Raw genomic sequence first — 15,647 nt, forward strand, 5'->3', positions numbered from 1 at the left:
TTAGTGTAAAACACAGCAACATAAAAAATGGTCATATTTTTTGTACTATGAGCATATTTAATTCAGCAGTCAGATGTCAATTTCTCTGAAATTGCTGTAAAAGTTTGTGCTCAGACGATCCAACCTGTGAGTGTTTCTATTTAAATTGAAATGGGGGCACTGCACAGTACGTGTGCGCTGGAAGGTAGACCACATTACCATCATTACTTATTATTCGCCCAAATGGAATGTAATTCTTTTTACCATTGGTGTGGCTTTTCAAATCAGTGTCATTGTAAGATTAAGTGTTAATTGCCTGTGCGGGATTGACTGTTTAGTTCCAACTGCTGTTAAATGTTAGCACAGAACTCAAGAGAATGGAATATTTTCTGACAAATTAAAGATACATATAGATCAATGTTACTTTCTTTGTCTAAGTTAGATATTAAGTACCTGTATGAATCATAGTGTTCCTTGCTCATACCCATAACACTGTTTAAATGTTCAACAGTATTTTACTGTTAATTTTTAAATTAATCTCCTGCCAGAATACCAACATAAATTTGTGAAGAAAATACAATTCATAAAGCAGGTCGAAGTAGAAGGGACATAGGAGCCATTTTGTTACAGTGTGTTAAACCTGACCCGTAACGAGCATCAGGGCACCAGGTTGCTGGTTCAGTTCCCAGGTGGGCCGCTGTTGTTGTACCCTTGAGCAAGGTACTTAACCCGAGTTGCTTCAACAAACATCCAGCTGTATAAATGGATGCTATGTATGCTGTGCGGGTCACTCTGGCTAAGAGCTCCCGCCAAGCAAAAGAAATAAATTAACATTGTCTCCCCTGGTGGCTTTTACAGGTTTGGCAAGCATCGCAAGGATGAGAGACTCGGGGACAAAGTGGAGCGCAAGGGATCGAGCAAGTCGAAGACGGAGGACACGCAAGTGTCTGAAGAGGAGGCGCTCCGCATGAGAATGGAACAGGAGAGGTAAGAGCGAGACTCGAAAAAGCATCGGGAAGGCCAGGGAACGGGATGTCACGCGGAGAATCGCCCTCCTCTAGTAGTGGGGCGGACTGTGTAATTAAGAAAATGGGACTGGGTGATATTCTGGGAAGCCTGAGGTCGGTTTGTCAATGTGATAGCTTTTTATCACACTGAACATTCAGTGGATAATTTACAGTGTTAGCTGATGGTCATAAATACTGTGCACGGTTCAGTTTTTTTTTCCTGATTTTTCAGATGTGAAACTCAGCAGATTCTCCCTCCAGACACTGCCTTTGTAGGCAGAAGTCACTAAGGGTTGGGCTGGGAGGTGCCCCAAGGGATATGCAGCTTACATATGCACGTACTCTACATTTCTGAGAACTCTGGTACAATAAACACATAAACTTCATGTCATTTTTGGTCAGTTGATAAAGAAATGTTAATGTAGTGATTGCTGAATGTAGATAAAACTCTTTATCTGGTGATTTGGAGATAAGGTTGCCACAATATTATGGATGTATACAAAGTGTATATCAATATCATAGGTAAGAAAATGTCCATCTATAAACATATTTAACTGCAATTTCACTTAACCTGGAAAGTTCTATTTATTAGTTTTGTTCTTTTTTGACTACATTTTCTGGAAGCTTTCTTTGTTGTCTATAGGTCTTTGATGACAGACCAACATGTATTTGTTGCACATATGGAAATAATATGTCTGGTTATGGTATGCAAAGAAGGCTTGATTACACTGCTCATAATTAGCTTTTAAGATCCTGCTATTAGGCTCATATTAAGTGCACATTATTGTCAAAATGACATAACGATGCACATATGGTTCATTACATACATAAATATCAAAGCAGTGAAAGCCAAGTAATATGCAGAAGTAATTCCCCTGGCCATTGCACAAGAGGTGTGGCTAGTCAACAAAACAGTGCGATTGGGTCAAAGCAGTGAGTTACTGGTAATGTATGACAGCTGCAATGGACTTGTGAGACCATGCACTGCCATCACATGTAGACACAGAGTGAAATCTGCATTGGCAAACATGAGATTCCCCTTCCTAGAGTAAGGTCTTGGTAAACCTATGAATGTCCTTGACATCCAGTCTCATACAGTCTCCTCCCAACACATAGCTACGCACAGTGGACCCCTAAGACATAAGACTTGCATTTGCGGTCTCCCGTATGTCTTCACCCAGCTTCTGTAGTGCCTATCAAGACAAAAGAAGGATGGCTTCTGTCAAGACAGAGGCCTGCCTGTTACTATTATGGATATTCCTTTACACAGCAATTTCATTTGTGTGGTTGTCCGCCTCTCTGCTGTGCGATATTAGCCCGCCTCTTCTGCATTCTGAATAAAGACTGCCTTCGGAATCCCTACTTCTCCCCCAGGTTGATTATCTGTACCTTTTAATATGGGGGTTCCTCAGGGAAATCATCCTAGATAATATTAAGTAACCGTGAGCGTGCATCCCAGCATTCAAAAGCCTCCAGAGTTCACAGGACTGCTGTGGAGCAGTGTCCTCTTTCTTTTCAATTACGGCTCTAGTGCGGGTGGGTTAGTCTGCGCTGTACCTGTATGCACACTTTAATGAGCTCTTCTCAGTGACCAACACCAAAGGCAGATCCTGGATCAGTCACTGGGAACCACAGAGCCCCCTTGAACTGTGTGGTACAGTTGGTGGTTCGGGAAGCTAACCAGGTTTCAAATGTAAATACAGAGTCAGAAATCTATGTAAGGGAATGATTCTAACACAATGTTATCATCTAAAGAGGTAGGTGTTATTGTTTGACTAGCAGGTTCCGTCATCTAGAGCACATTGCATATCTTACATATTGTATATCTTTTTACATAAAAGCAATTCAAGTATGGAACCCCTTTCAATTCCACTGCCCCATCCCGGATTCAGCCTTGCAATCCCTTCAGCCATGCAATTGTAATAGTACACTAATAACCAGTGCTATGTTAGGACATTTGTTCATGTGGGTGTGTTCATGGAACACGTGTTAAGGCCTGCACAGCTTGATTTTTATAGCCAGTCACCATGTGAAAAACAAGCAATAATTATTTTTAGATACCTTTTACATAAGTTAACATAAACACGGAGCTTTAGAATACAGTGCCACCATAAACGAAATGAAATGTATGAAATGTATCTAAACATCTGGTGGAGTGTGTTTACGTCCCCCCGAAGAGCCAGCTTCCTAGCATTGTAGTCAGTGGTGAATTTTGATGGATCCCGTCACAGCTCCTGTCAGGGCAGTTACGGAACAATTTGCAGTAAGGCATCAAATTGGCAATTGTGCCGTCATCAAGTTATTGAAAATCAGTCATCAGCAGCGTTTGTTATGCCGGAATCCACCCCCCCCCCCCCCCCCCCCCCCCAAAGTGAACAGCTGTTGATTTTTTTTTTTTTTTTTGCCCAAGAGCAGATTTCTTAACACTCATTATGTCCAGTGTTGTGGCTGGAGAAGTTGGCTTTCGCATCCAGAAATACACTCTCACTGACCGCCAAAGACTGTTGTTTACATTGTGGATGGGGCGCGGTATTTCTGGTTACCTTTGACTGACACAAATGTCGACGGCACATCGAGGCAAGGCGAGGGAAGGACGAGCTCTCTGGGATCCTCGGGTGACTGCGCGGACCCAGTCGGTGGGTCCGGAATTTAGGAAGCCTGTCACATCGGCATCCCGCTCTTTACATTTGAGGACTCTGTTTTCCTTTGTAGCTAAGCAGCCGTGGGGGCCAAAAAAAAATGCACAAAGACACAGTTAACCTGCTTGCTGTGTCTGCTATAGCTGTAAATAAGTATGACGAGCTTCTCCCTCTGCACCTTATTTCCAGGAAAAGAATGGCGGTGCCAGAGCTGAGCATGAGATAACAATATCTTGGCCTTATCAGTGTTTCACACTCCTCGATTGTGACCTTTTCCTGCTTTAAAATAGACACGTTTAGTGCCCTTTTCCTCCAGTTTGTTTTGGTTACTGCTGACTCCACAAACAGGGGAACCTAAGTAGAGATTGCGTCCCTCTCAGCAAATGGTGTAGTGAAATAGGCTTAGTATGGAATGACTTTGCTTGAAGTATACCTGCAGTGTTTCTTTCGTGATAACAGTACATCTGGCTTTAATTCGGTTTTCGTCCTTCCTCTATAACCTGGTAATTGTTCGACGAAAGATAACCGTCGTAAATCCTGTCTGCCGTATATCAAAATAACGTAATTATCGCGAAGCCTTTTAAAACATTAGATTATCTGACTCATATAATTAGCTTAGACAATCAGGGCAGAGATAAAAAGGAGTGATTGTGGGTTGATATATCTGTAATTATATTTATTGTCTTCAAAGAGCTCAATCTAATTATTAGGCCATTAAGTTTGACAATTATTTCACTGATGACATTAAACCACATTTGCGTTAGAGGCCACAAAAGACGTAAGCTTTCAGAGCTGGAACTCTAGTGCCGAATGTGATTTTTAAAACCATTAATTTGCAATATTAGCTAGATGTTTTGTGTAGCTGTCATGACCCAACTTTGCTTTGCCAATTTTGTTGAAAAAATAATGACAGCCAATGATGTACTTTTTCTGTTTATGAATCTATCCAAAAATGTAATTCATGGAAATATATTAAAACATTGGCAGTCTGTGTAGAGACAACATTCAAGCACAGAGAAATGGTATTCTCCATATTTCTCGATAAAAGTTGATAGTTATACAGATTTCTGAAATTCTGAGTGCATCTCAGACTCCCAGCTTCTGAACCTAATTCAACATTTAAAGGCATATGAAAAAAGAGGGCATTAATTTCTTGTCTCCAATATCAAGCAGCGCTGTTATAAAGAGAAAAAGAGTGAGATGGGTTCGGAGCTGAGAGGGAGAATTCAAGGCCAGTCCTTCACTTCAACTTGTTCTCTCTGCCATCACAAAGAAAGCAAGACCCACAGAATGGTGTATTTGTGAGATTAATTTAGGTTTCTTTGTTGTCATTGGTTTCAGCTCTGGGATCTGCCATAGTTTTGCATTCAAGCCCAGCTCACAAAGACCTCTTTCAGTGATGACCCTGACTGATAAACTGTCAGGGTCATTTATAGTTTATTCATTTATAGTTTATAGTGACGGCATTATAAACCAGGCGGTGTTTGGACAAGTTAAATCTGGAGCCGACAACAGATGTTTGATAACAAAGCAATCCCAAAAACTGCCCTGAGCTGAGCATGAAGTATTGTAAACAGACCGGACCGAGCTAACCCGATTTGTGGGAATTATGAAGGAGGTCACCTGAATATAAACAGATCTTGCATCTGATCAGTGTCTTGCACGGTTCGGCTTCATCTCGTACCCACGGAGGTCAGCGACAGAGGTTTTGTTTACTCTTGATGCTCATGATTTGATTTGCATGCCTTTTTTGTCCCCCCCAGCAGTCTTTGCGTGTGACCATAGGGTGAACGTGTCTGCAGTGCCCCCGGGCCTGGAGGAAATCCATGTCTCTCACGTTATTTAAACCAGACACAAAATGCATCCTTTAAAAGCCAGGGTCAGTTTGGCCATTCTTGTCCTGTTCTCTTAATGCAGGCCTTTGTGACTTGGTGCACGTGTGACATTCCGGAGCTTGATGTTTGGTGTCTGCTGACCCTGTTTCGACCTTTCTCATCAAATCAAACTATATTATGTTATGAATCACATTGAATCACACTGACTCTCACTGAATCTCACTGAATCGCGTGGCAGCTCAAAAGGGGAACTTGGTGACTTGGCCCATCCCTGCCGATTCTCAATTAAGGCAGTACAATCAGTGCCTGACTCACTTAATTACCCTCCTCCTTTTAGTCAGAAAGGCAGAGACACATGTTGCATAGGGATGGCACGTGGATGTTTCCGCTGTAACCATCTTTGGGCCTGCTCACAGAGTGAGCTGTCTTGTTCTGTTTAGTTTTGTTGTTTGATCAGAGTGCACTGGGAAAATTAATTTCATTATCCACAATGCAGTGTTTTTTTTTTTTGGCTGTGTAGCTCTTTATAATGCAACTTCGCACTAAATGAAAGGATGTTCTTAGCTTGCTGTGTGTCTTTTGAAGCACAAATTTAAATTGTTTCCAGTCTGTGCTGTTTTCAGAGGTGCAGAAAGGCTTTTCCTGGCAGTTTTTTTTTTTTTTTTTTTTTTTTGTGAGTCTTCATCTGAAATGCCTGTAGCTCCGTAATGAGACGGCCTGGTCGTTAGCGGCACTGTGGTGATTTGTCCTGGGTGACTCTCCCTTTCTTAAAAGAGGCAGCTCCTCCACTGACACAACTAGGCCACTGCCTGCTGTCGGGAACTGTAGCACAAGCACACCCATTTCCACTGACCGCGCTACCTGCAGGACCCATGCAAATAGTCCCTCAAGAAAAAGGAGTGGACTCTAAGTAGTCCCGTCTCATAAATACTTGGACCAAAGTGAGAACCCTGCCATGGTCTGACCTGTCAGCCCTCCATCATGATCTCCCTTAGAGTTTGATATTTTCATTCAGACTGCTTTCTGTTGAGCGGTGTCAGATGGACATCATGCTGCACTGATTCTGGTCATCGCCCTCAGTGGAGGTCTAGCCCCCCAGTGCTATCTGATGTGAATTTGTGATGTCGTCACTGTCCACTCGAGGCTACCTAAAAGGCTCAATCCATGTCTGGCACAAAGGACCAGATTTATTACAGTTACTGTACAACAGAAGCCATGATCCAATTTTACTGTCATATTCATTAATGTAATTCTGTTTTCACAAAGCTGTTACAGCATCTTCCGATCTTACTGGCAGAGATATGACATCAGTTTGGATGAATGGCATATAGATTTTTCAGCATTTTTTCATTTTATTCTTGAAAAAAAAAAAAAATCACTTGATCATAGCACACAGACACACACCCAAATAAATTCAAGGTTTAAACTGAAAGCAGAGGGCATGAGGACAGATTTATTTGCCCTATGAAAGATTCTGAAATTCCCCTGAAACGTTACATCCAAAAATATTCCTCAGTGCAAGGCAGGTTAATGAGTGTTTCGCTGGATGGAAGAGGTATGATGAAGAAATATTATGTATATCATGATGAAATGATATATTAATATAATCATTTCAATGGCCATGAATATCACATGCTGAAGGGGGTCAGTGTCGAGACCCCATGTAGGGGGACTTAAAGGCATTTTTCCCCCATACACACAGATACAATCTGACCTGTAGGGTCACTGGGAGGATGGTCAGTGGTGTCTGCTTGCAGCATGCGCCATCTGGAACCAGTAAAAGGCAGGGTAGCCCAGCGGGGGACCACACCTCCATGCACACAACCGTTTCCAGTGATGTCACATCCCTCCAGCCCCTCCGGTGTCTCCCTGTGGTTGCTAGGTGCAGTCAGTATGCTCAGTGCCCACTGCAGGAAGCAGGAGCGCCTGACTGACGATGCTGCATGAAACGGGTCAGAGTGAAGAATTTCAAAGTAACACGAGGGGCTCGGGGAAAAGATCAGAAAGGCATGTTTCCTCAGGTTCGAGGATCCCCTGGGGCTTCTGCCCTGTTCCACTCCCAAAGATCTACCACTGACCAGCAAAGATCTGAATAACGCCACATGTTGCCTTGCTTTTTCATGTTAAACGAAAGCAGCTAAATAAGCTCACCAGCCAGAGTGCAATCCACTTTCAAAAGGGGAGTCGAATGGAAGCAAAATACAGTAACTGCAATGCTTCAAAGGAATGCCGCCTGAAGTTTCTGTCATTAAGCGAGTTGCGCTAAATCATTTTTCAGACTAAAGTAAATATTAGATTCCCTTTGCAAGGTTGGGAGGCTCCATAAAGCAGCGGGGGTTCCTGGAATATGCCGTATGGCGACACAGCCGGTTCCTCCGTAATCTTTCTTTTTAAGTCCTGCGTTTAATATCTGCCACGCCTCATTTAGAGAGGAAACGAATGAAAGCCGACCGAGCCTTTTATTTATTTGAGCAAATTGGGTTAACGAGCTGCCGCTAATGAGCCACCTCGTGTGTCCACCCCTCCCCTACCTACCACCCCCCCCAACTCCAGAATCCAGGCGAAAACCAGGGAGCTACGAGAGAGGCAGGCCCGGGAACGTGACTATGCCGAGATCCTGGATGTGAGCCGGACCCAGGGCACTGAGGAAGAGCACACGTACGCAGGCATCGGCCCCTTCGACCCCTCGACGCTGGACGGCGGCCACCACCGGCCTCAAAGCCCCCGGGAGGACACGCAGTCCCTGGATACGCTCTACGCCCAAGTCAGCAAATCCCGCAACGGGCGCCCTCCCTCCGCCGACAGGTAGGGGGCAGCGTTCTCCTGTCGTCTCTGCTATGGTCTGTGGCCGCGGTGTGTTTCACAGTCCTCTCACAGCCCCTGGGGAGTGATATTTCTGTGTGATCCATGGCCGGTAGCCTGGACAAAAATCGTTATTAAGCTGTGTTCATGTGTGCTTCTTACTGGCTGGTCTTGTAGCGCCAGAAAGCATCAATAACTAAGGGTGTGGAAATTTAATAACCGCCTGCTTCTCTGATAATACTCAAACTTGTCAAATCCCTGCCTGCTTCGCCATTCCTTGTCAGAAGGCCCTCTGAAATGGTGTGAATTCTGTTATGCGGTCCATGAGGAGAGAGGGGGAAAAAATAATTTTAGTATCATGAAGATTTCATGTTGACACAAACCGGAGGCTTTACTTGAATGACTTCACCACTTTTAAGATGAAGCCAAACAAAATGGCTTTCCGTGCTTGCTTGACAGCAAAGTGATGCCGCCTTGCATGAGAGATTATATGAAACTCTGGCCTGTTGATGCTCAGGGTTTTTTTTTTTTCTCCATTGGTGGAGTGTAATGAAGGCCGCAGTGAATCATGAAATGGCGAATTCCAGTAACGGGATTAATAAGCCCCTGCTCCCCTGCTATCGGCGGGAGACATCTTGTGTTTGCGGGTGTCACTCTCGCGCTCCTCCGTCGGGTGTCTAAGCGCCGAAGAGCCGAAATGAGCTCTGAATCCTCTCAAGTGTCGGGGATCAGCCGGAGCGCTCACGGGAAATATGTGGCGGAGTGGAAGGCAAACACAACGCCGCGTTCTGCGGGGAGAAGTGCTCTGAATGGCATGCTCCAGCAGGTCCCAAGCTGTTCCTGATTGGAGTGTGCCAGTCCTAGGTTGGGTTACTGGTTATGGGAGAGAGAGACCAGAGACACGTGGCAATCATATTTTTTAGATTCACATAACAGTTTGTGGGTATTTCTCTTTTTTTTCTATCCATATGAAGCACATGTAGTGTACTTTGGGTGTGAGCATGTAACTTCTCTGTCTTTTGGGAAGGAAACTGATGGAGCTGGCTTTCTCAGTGTTTAATAACACACTGCTGGTAACGGAATTTTGGCATTTTGAGCGGCACCTGTCACGCCACACCTGTGACCTCACACGTGGAGTGGGAAGAGGAAGCGACATTCCACTGGTTCCCCGTGTCTCCTCCATCCAGCCGCCCGCGTATCCACGAGAACCCACCGCGACTGAGGCTGAGGGTCATTGCTGGCCTCAGCTATCTGTCAGCGTACGCCCCCCCCCACACCACCACCCTATGTCAAATAAATGTGAAGTCCATGAGCTAATAATTCCGGGGGCCTGGAAAGGGGTCGATGCTGTTTCCACAGCCCTCGTTTGGACCGCAGCGCTTGGCTGCCCCCGTGGGAAGACTCTGTGTGCGGGGACGTCGCCCGCCTCCCGCCGCGGGCTGCCAAGGACAGAGATAAACGCTGTGTTATGGCATGGAGGGAAAATGCTCCTCTGAGATGCTGTACAGATTTACGAGCGATTGTCCCTGAAGCTGTAAATATGAGCAGCTCTGCTGTGAGCAAGTATTCATACCCGGGTACAGAGAGCGTTGGTTGGTTCTGAGCCTTCTATTTTAACAGGAAGAGAGAAGACATACACTATTCAGTGCAAGTCCAAACCATAAAACCTTTACTGCAAACTAAGACAACAAAAAAATCACCCATATCAATACAGAATGTTGTGGCTATGCACAGTAGTACACTTGTACTTCAGTGGTTACAAAATTGATGTTTGAATTATTTATTCACAAGTTTATGGATTTGTAGATAGTCAGCCAAGTATCCAAGGAACCAAGCTTATCATGTTTATCAAGGGAAACAATCAGTTTTCTCTAATGGTTTTTCGCTCACGCACGCACGCACACACACACGCACACACACACGCACACACACACACAGATGTATGTGGGCATGTGCATGAATGTACATGACATGGATATGCTACAATATGTGTAAACACTTTTACATTATTTTCATGGCTTTTACTTGAAAAACATGAATCACAGTCTAAATACTAATGAAGTTAACCCCATATTTACAGCTTTTTATGTTTGGCTAACTGTACATTATATATGTAACTACTGTACATTTTTAGAAATAATATCACATGCATTGAAGCATGTATCTTTTTCCAGCGATTAAAGGAAGTAGTATCAATATCATTTCACATACGTAATTACAAACAAATGTAGGCATACCACTCAGACAGTTTTGGATAGTTCTCAGTAATTTTGTTTGGAAATGTGTTGAATGTTGCCAAGACCACATTCTCCATTTGGAAGTAATCCTCTTAAAATTACATTACTGTTTTGACTTCATGTTGTCATAATATGCCCTCAATTTTAACCATTATGAATAAGCATTTTCAATACAGTGCATAATTTCAGATATTATTGATTGTGGTTGAATGCCTAGTCTAATTTGAGGCTTTTTTTGGACCTTAATACCTACATAGAAATATTTTGTAAATATTTCCATATTGCAAATATATAATTGTCTTAATTTTTCAGATATTTCAGATATATTGGTTGTTTTGAATTAAAGTCAGCTTTATGGTACTTCATGCCCATAGTTAACTCTCTTTAATAACTGATGTTTTGTACAGAAGGCCTGTGAAGTAGCGACCCCAGTTTTTCTTCAAAGGCAGCATAAGACCAGATTGTTTATTCATGTCTGTTCTTCATTGTAAGGAGTGCTGGCAATCAGAAGGGTGTGGATTTTGAACGCTGTCTTATACATTATTGGCTAGATTTTCTGCTGCTACCAAGACTAAGTAATGGCTACATACCCATTTTATAATGTCATCCATGATTGCATTAACCTAAATTTCATAAATGGGTATGTAATGTAATAGGAATATATTGTTTTTGTGTGTGTGTGCGTGTGTGCGTGTGTGCGTGTACGTGTGTGTGTGTATACGTGTGTGTGTGTGTATATGCATGGATGGTTTGCATCTGAGGTGATATTCTACAATTTAAAACATGTGTATCTAATTTACTGTGGTTTCTGACTGTCAGAAGGCTAATTGGAATCAAGCACTGCTGTCAAAAGGCAGATAAACAGGAAGAAATGCGAAGCAGTTGAAGACAAAGTGAGAGTAATTAATTAACTGCATGGTTTTATCTACCTGAAAGCCACAGACAGACTCTAATAATACAAAAAACAACCCCAGTTTATCCAAAACCCCTCACAGGGAGTGAAAATTATTTGATCCAAGGACAAGAAAAGGCCATTTCAGTGGCTTAGAAGGTTGGTTCTTCTTTTGTTGCTGAAAAATGCTGTTATAAAGAGCCATGAATCTCCTCAAAGACAACAACAACAGGAAAACCTTTGAGGTTTCAGCATTTGCCAGTAACAAGCGGAAAGAAAAACATCTAAAGAGATAAATTTGAGGCCAGCATCCTGTGAGGAAGGACACAGAACAGGAAGTGGATTGGACTCCTTCATGAGAAAGAGGCCCCCTTTTGCTCCTAGTCACATCAAGGTTTGACTGATACAAAATAGTGCCTGTCTTTTCCGCATCCCGATGTATTCACTGTATGGAAGTTTTCAAAGGATTTTATCAATGCGCCTGAATGAATGCAGTTAATCAGAAATATAGGAAGCCAGACAAGAAAAAAAAAATCCTCCATTTTGTGTGATGCAGGTACAGTATTGTTAGAAGAGTAATAGAGATTTGATTGCAGCAATCAGTCAGGCTAACACTTAGACTGAATTGTGTCCATTACCCAGCTGCCCCGGTGCTGTGGGGTCAGAGCTTCCCCTTTTAAAACAGTCCACTCGATCTGAATAATTGGCTTGCAGTGTATTTTCCACCTGCTTACCTCCTCCTTCTGAGCTGCAGCAGCAAATAATCTCTTCACTGCTGGAGGAGAGTGAAAATCAACCTTTTTCTGGGGCCTTTCTCTTTAGACAGAGACCACCGCCAGGTGACAGTCCTTTTTGCGGGGAGAAAATGAAACACGGTGTCTTCAGAATGAGGCCTTTTCACTGTTTGCGCTGATTGTTTGGTCAGTGTCCCTTTGGTTTGCGGTTGTTTTCGAGGGTGGTAAAACTTCTCGCTGGGAGATCTCCAGTGGGGCACTTACAGCATTTAACAACAGCGAGATTTACTGCTCGCTGTTTCTGGAGGTTTGGCATTGTGGCCTGAAAAGCTTTTCTGCAGTTGTTTTTTTTTTTTTTTTTTTGCTGCACTCTGAATATTTGTGCCTATTTCAGAAGCACAGTAATTAGGAATATCTCCCATTCTAAAGAGGATATTGTTGCTGCAGCCATCTGGTGAGCATCATGTGACTTCTACAGTGCTTCATGACACACCACCTTTTTTCTGCTCGTCAATGATACATAATTGGCTCTCGATAAGAGGAAAGTTTTGTGGCTCACTGAAACGGAATAATAGTGCAATTCATCACTGATCTTAAGGACATCATTTGAGATCAAGTTAACGTTGTTAGCTTGGCCTGCCAACGTAAAAGAAGCAGGACTAGTAACATGAGAGAGCAGTAACTGTACTGCATTCAGCTGTGTGCATATACTGTATGAGTGGTTATTCATAAACCATATGAGGTTGCTGGGGACAGTTTTGGTAGTATGGAAATGTAATATATTTTCATTTATTTACACAAAAATGCAGTGCCCTCTCTTGTGTTAAATTTTCTTGTCATCATTAAAGGTTGCTGTGTGTGTGTGTGTGTGTGTGTGTGTGTGTGCTCTTGTCTGCAGGATTTTCCTTACTATTTCTGTTCAGTTAATTTCACAGTGGTCACACTCAATCCAAAGCATGAGGCGAATGGAAGTGAATGTGTTGCTTGGAGCGTCTGAAAAGCACTCGGCCCTCGAGCGTTATGCGTGCAAACCTGGCGGGAAAAATGACTGCGTTAGCTCGGGAGCTGCCGCTGGACGCCTCTCGTCTCCGAATCCGATCAGGCGATTCGAGGCGCTTCATGGTCCTGTGGGAGAGGGGAATTCACGGCTCGTTTTTTTTTTTTTTTTTTCCTGTTCCTGTCCTGAGGTGCTTTGATGAAATCTGCATTGAGAAACGGTGGATTTTTCAGATTTACTTTCTGTAGTATTACATTCCTTTTAGATGTGCGGCTTCTGATCTGCATGTGTGTTCACGCATATGTGAACATGCCATTTGCAGCACTTGCCTGATTGCAGAGGTGGCAGAGATCTAGCTGACAAACCGTGGTGTAACTGGCTTTGGCAGAGCTGCGACCAATGTCTGTTAATCCACAGGAGTAATGCAGTGCATAGCAATATCTCTACTTCGTCATGTAGGACATATCAATATCTTTACATCGTCATGTACTTCTCTCGTACTCATACTCGTATTTGCCTCATCAGAAACCATGCGTCTTTAGCCGTGTTTTGGAGCCACCCAGATCTGAAGACCACAGAGGTGTCATGTACAGTGAAGTATATGGGAGGGGAGTCCACCAGGGAGCTCTGAATACCCCTACAGCTGCAAAATCACAGATCGCTCAAGCTTGCAGCTTTATTAATATGCTGTTGATTTCATTCTCTAATTACCTAGGCTTTTAAACCCCCCCACCCCCCCGCACAGCTCTCCCAATCAAAAATTTAATTTAACTGTGAAGCTAAAATGAGTCCACTAGGAGCTTAATAAAGCCGGCAAGATATTGGTACTATTACCCACCGAGGCTCAGTTGTGCCGTCGCAGATTAGCCGAGTTCATTTCTGTCTCGTCTGCTCACTCCCGCGACCTTGCGAGACAATGCGTGCGACTGTTCGGACAATTATTCCGGCCGCGACAACAAGGGGGAAAGGAATTCGCAGAAGTTTTGGTGCATTTCAGGTCATGAGCGCAGCTTTCTGGACGCATTGATTTTTGTCCTAAATGCTTAGTGTTGACTAATGAGGCGGTGACTCAAACATATGCTGCCGTATCGGCTTTCTGGTCAAGCCTGCGAATTGAAACGCATTAACGTTCCCGCCGACCAAAGTCGCATTAGTGTTTAACCGCGTGCATGGGATTGGTATTCCGTTCGCCTTAGTACCTTATCACCTTAACGAGCGCTTCAGAGGAGCGCCACATTGCAAATTAGCCGTTCAAAATGAGCTATAATGGCCATTTAGAGCGGGGGGAGGCTCGCACAACACAAGCTCTTTAAGAAGGGACAATTAGGCTTCATGTTGTTCTCTCGTTATCAATTGGGAAATGAGTGCGCCTTAATGGTGGTTCACACATGGGCAGTTGCTTGGTCAGCAGAGTCCAGGTTCCAGTGGGGCACAGGAGAGATGGGGAGAGTTGAGTTGAATCTCACACACACCCAATAAGGAAGCCGCTAGAATGTTCCAGAGACTGGGGGGATGATGGGTCAAGGCAGAACCGTCAAATGAACAGGATGCAAACTTATAATTTAGTTTTTTTTTAATTTAGTATTTTTTTTTTTCTTTGTACAAACCACTGCTGTTGACATGCTCTCACCTATCCTGCAGCCGGTTTCAAAACTCAGTGACAAACATCAATTCAACCACACTACGAGATTCAAGATATGGTTACCTTCAAGATATGTCTTTCCCAGATATGTGCTGTTTGTTTCAACATGTTGCCAGCGCTCATTTAAATGTGTGGTCTAGTTTTATCTCACTATAAAGGGATAATGGTTCAGTTACAGATAAATGAATAGGCAAGAACTTCTGAATGTGTCTAAACAATGAAAGAGTTTGTGTAATCCTTTCGTTGGAATAAAATCCTTTCCATGGAATCAAAGCCCTGTGTATCTGCTCTGTGGTTAGACATACATGTTCTTAATCAGGCTCATTTCCAAAATTATAAATGCAGCTCTAACAGCAGCAAAGTTAAGTTCATTTTATTTACTGGATCTGCGTTCTGAAATGTCCAGAGTCCAGAGTCTTCACTGTGAAGACATCTATGTTTCTGCTGAGTCAGGGAGTCTTGTCTTGATTTGTCTTGAACATGGCTGTAGGTCAGATCTGATCTCTGTATCTGCCAAGCAAAATAAAGGTCAAAACAGATGCTTGTTTCCACAGCCTTTTGCTGCGATTTCGACAGCAATTTTGCAAGATCCCCTTTTTGCTTCTGACATCTGGTAATGTTCATGCTTCTATTTAACGTTTGTACTCAGAGGCTTCTGACTACAAATATAATGTCACAGAGGGTTGCAGTTAACCCATGTCTTATTCCTCTTGGCATTCTTGTGCAGCAGAACATTCACTGTCAGGCACTGAAGGGGGAAAAGTGGTTTTCTTGCCCAATCTCATTTTGTGGACACACACAGAGCAAACCACAAACCATCTCATCACCCACTGTACCGTACTTTAGTGACAGTGCAAAGACCCTAATGCACCAAGTATAAATC

The 15,647-nt window shown here is 43.3% G+C and overlaps 1 protein-coding gene across 1 annotated transcript in view; it reads left to right on the top strand.

Annotated features, from left to right (window-relative positions):
* Nucleotides 1-15,647, top strand: part of LOC118770919 (partitioning defective 3 homolog) — a 262,566-nt gene that overhangs the window by 198,548 nt on the left and 48,371 nt on the right. Inside the window, exons 20-21 of the mRNA XM_036518693.1 lie at nt 838-966; nt 8,014-8,265. Of these exons, the coding sequence (XP_036374586.1) occupies nt 838-966; nt 8,014-8,265 (381 nt within the window). The remainder of the gene's footprint in view (nt 1-837; nt 967-8,013; nt 8,266-15,647) is intronic.

The sequence above is a fragment of the Megalops cyprinoides genome, chromosome 24 (genome assembly GCF_013368585.1).
Source record: "Megalops cyprinoides isolate fMegCyp1 chromosome 24, fMegCyp1.pri, whole genome shotgun sequence".
Classification (NCBI taxonomy): domain Eukaryota; kingdom Metazoa; phylum Chordata; class Actinopteri; order Elopiformes; family Megalopidae; genus Megalops; species Megalops cyprinoides.